Source organism: Myotis lucifugus, unplaced genomic scaffold, assembly GCF_000147115.1.
Source record: "Myotis lucifugus unplaced genomic scaffold, Myoluc2.0 scaffold_109, whole genome shotgun sequence".
NCBI lineage: Eukaryota > Metazoa > Chordata > Mammalia > Chiroptera > Vespertilionidae > Myotis > Myotis lucifugus.
This window is the reverse complement of record NW_005871157.1, coordinates 418,160-421,132: the sequence shown is the minus strand read 5'-3', so window position 1 is coordinate 421,132 and position 2,973 is coordinate 418,160. Positions and strand designations below refer to the sequence as shown.

General features: G+C 52.8%; 1 protein-coding gene across 1 annotated transcript in view; it reads right to left on the bottom strand.

The window, feature by feature from the left end:
- Positions 1 to 1,443, bottom strand: part of KNSTRN (kinetochore localized astrin/SPAG5 binding protein) — a 13,421-nt gene extending 11,978 nt beyond the window's left edge. The window contains exons 1-2 of the mRNA XM_023757605.1: positions 1,232 to 1,443; positions 950 to 1,044 (exon numbers count right to left, since the gene is read on the bottom strand). Coding sequence (XP_023613373.1) covers positions 950 to 1,044; positions 1,232 to 1,443 — 307 coding nt within the window. The remainder of the gene's footprint in view (positions 1 to 949; positions 1,045 to 1,231) is intronic.
- Between the last annotated feature and the right edge of the window lie 1,530 nt (positions 1,444 to 2,973).

Here is a 2,973-nt window from a genome sequence, read left to right as displayed (position 1 = left end):
GTCTTGATAGTGGGTGTGACTATATCGGGTTCTATTAGACACAATAAAAGACATATACCCCTTTTTCTGGTAGCCCCGCGCTCCCGCAGCGATGTCATTGACGAGCAATTGATTTATTATTAGGCTTCGCGATTGTATTCTGAGAACATCTCCTACTTAATAATAAGTCGAGGAAGTATGCTATATCAAAGAAAACAGAATTTCCGGAGGAGGAGGCCCAGAAATCAGGATTTTAAAAAGATTACCACGGTGATTCCAATGTGCAGCCAAGGTTGAGAACCTCTGCTTTAAGCCTTGGGAGAAAAGCCTATTTACTTCACAGGTAAATCCTGCTACTTCCTCAGCCAGCTGCATGGAGTCACTGGGAAGGGATCTTAGCTGCTTCAAAATCTCCCACAACAGATTCCTTTTTTAAAAAAAAATCCAGGATTAACTGAATTTGAAAAACAAATACAAGCTGTCGACTCGCTCTTCTAAACTTAACTGGACAGTCTACCTGTCCCATAACAGGGTTCTGATGTTTGAAGCTCATTTTGTGCTACAATCTCCAGCTTAGGCAGCTGGGCGCCTGCAGACCCTGGGCAATGACGTTCGGCCACAGGCCAGGTGGCAAAGCAATCAACACAACGTAGTCCTGTATCTTCTCCCAAGTTCCTCGAATGCTCTAGCTGGGCCTGACACCCCCCCCTCCTACCCCCACCCCCACTTCACTCAACAAATGTTTACGGAGAACGTACTGCAGGACAGACCCTGTGCAGACACAAATGTGAACCAGACGTGGTGGGAAACCCTAGTGCTCTCCCCTAAGTATCTCGTTTCTCAAACGACTCTCCAGATAGCGCAAGTCTGAAAATAAAGCCGGTAACTGTTTACGAAGGGCTTCCTGCGCCCCGGACTCCCGGCCACGGACGGGCCCCCTGACTCCCTGGGGGGCGGTGCGGACACTCACCGGCGAGCGGGCCGCCGCTCAGCACCGAGGCGGGCTGCAGGGTGTGCACGGTCTTAGCCACGCTGGTCATGGTCGCGGGGCGGCAAGGCTTGGCCCTGGGAGGTGGAAGGTGAATGTTACCCCGTGGTGGGCCAGGGGGCCCCCGGGCCCCGAGCAGGTGGAGGCCCCGGGAGAGCCGACCCAGCCTTTCCGGCTCCGGGGAGGCGCAGGGAGAAACTCGTCCGCGTCCACGCCAACCCGTCCGCCCTCAGCAGCCCGACCCCTGCCCCGGGAGGGCCGAACCCAGGCGCCTGCTGCTCCCGCCCGTAGCCCTCGTCGCTCCGACTCAGAAGGTCCTCCGCGGAAACGGCCGCGCTGCCGGCCGCGTCTGCCGCCGGGGTTTCAAATGGAAACTTCCGGTGGGCGGGGCCGGGGCGGGGCTGCGGCGCGCGCTCTGTGGGCGGCCGTGCGGTGCCGCCGGCCGGGCCCTGGGCGGCGCCTCTGGGGGCTGCCATGCTGTACTGAAGGTCGGAGCCTCACCGGTTCCCGCGGCGGGTGGTGGTGGAGTCCCTGGGTCTGGGCCGGGGCGGGGAGTGGTGCTCTTTGTGGACCTGAATGGAGCTGTGACCCGCCGGCGTCACTTTCCAGCTCGGGACGCAGACGCAGCCAAGTTTAGAGTCCATGTCACAATCCTTCTCTTTGTTTGGTCCGCGATGGTCAGGGACATTGCACGCCGCCTGAGTGCCTGGCGCAAAGGGTATTTCAATGGGCGTAAAACTACCGTTACAGGGTGGGGAGTGGCAGATGGGGTTGGAAGCGGGCCTGTGGGCTGAAATCCCTGAGGCGCCTACAGGCAATTCTAACTGGATCATTTCACGCTACACATTGGAGCACCTGCTGTGTGCCGGGCACTACACTAAGTGTGTGCGTGTGTGTGTGGGGGGGGGGGGGGGGGCAGAAAGAGGAGAGAGACAAGTATTGAGACCTTGGTTCTGCGCTCCTGGAGCTTACAATCTAGCGAACAAATAATCATATGAACTTGTCAATTATATCTCAATAAAGCTGGATATATGTCAAATAGATATATATTTGCCAACTGTAGTAAAACTATGAAGGAAGAGTACAATGTTCCGCGAGAGAGAAAAGCAGGGAAAGCAAGTTTAAATTTAAGGGACCACCTCCCAGTGATGTCAGGATAAGTGGGACTTAATCAGATTACCGGTGGGGGAGGGGCAGAGATGCAAAGTCCTGAGGCTGGAATGGGCTTTTCTCCTAGAAGGGACTGAAAAATTCAAGGAGAGTGGTACAGATAGAGTTGGAAGAATGGCAGCCTTTGTAAGCCAAAGGTAAAGAGATTAGATTTTATCTAAAGAGTAATGGGAAGTTATCGAAGTACTAGAGGGCCGGTGCACAAAATTCCTGCACGGGTAGGGTCCCTAGGCCTGGCCAGCGATCACACATCATTAGCAACTGGTCGTTCTGCCCTTTGGTCGATTTGCATATTAGGCTTTTATTATATAGGATAGGAGTAGAGCAGGAGAGTATTCTTCACATATTTTATTTATTTTTAAAATATGCTTTTATTGATTTTTAGATAGGAAAAGAGAGGGAGATAGAAACATAAATCGATCGATCGATCAATAGATTGCCTCCTGCATGCCCCCTACTGCGGATCCAGCTCCCAACTGGGGCATGTACTCTGACCAGGAATCAAACTGGAGACCTCTTGATACAAGGGACAACGCTCAATCCACTGAGCCACACCAGCTGGGTTCAAGTATATTTTAAAAAGCTCCATTCTGGCAAAACCGGTTTGGCTCAGCGGATAGAGCGTTTGCTGCGGACTGAAAGGTCCCAGGTTCGATTCCGGTCAAGGGCATGTACCTGGGTTGCGGGCACATCCCCAGTAGGAGATGTGCAGGAGGCAGCTGATTGATGTTTCTCTCTCATTGATGTTTCCAACTCTCTATCTCTCTCTCTTACTCTCTGTAAAAAATCAATAAAATATATTTAAAAAAAAAGAAAAAAAAAAGCTCATTCTGGCG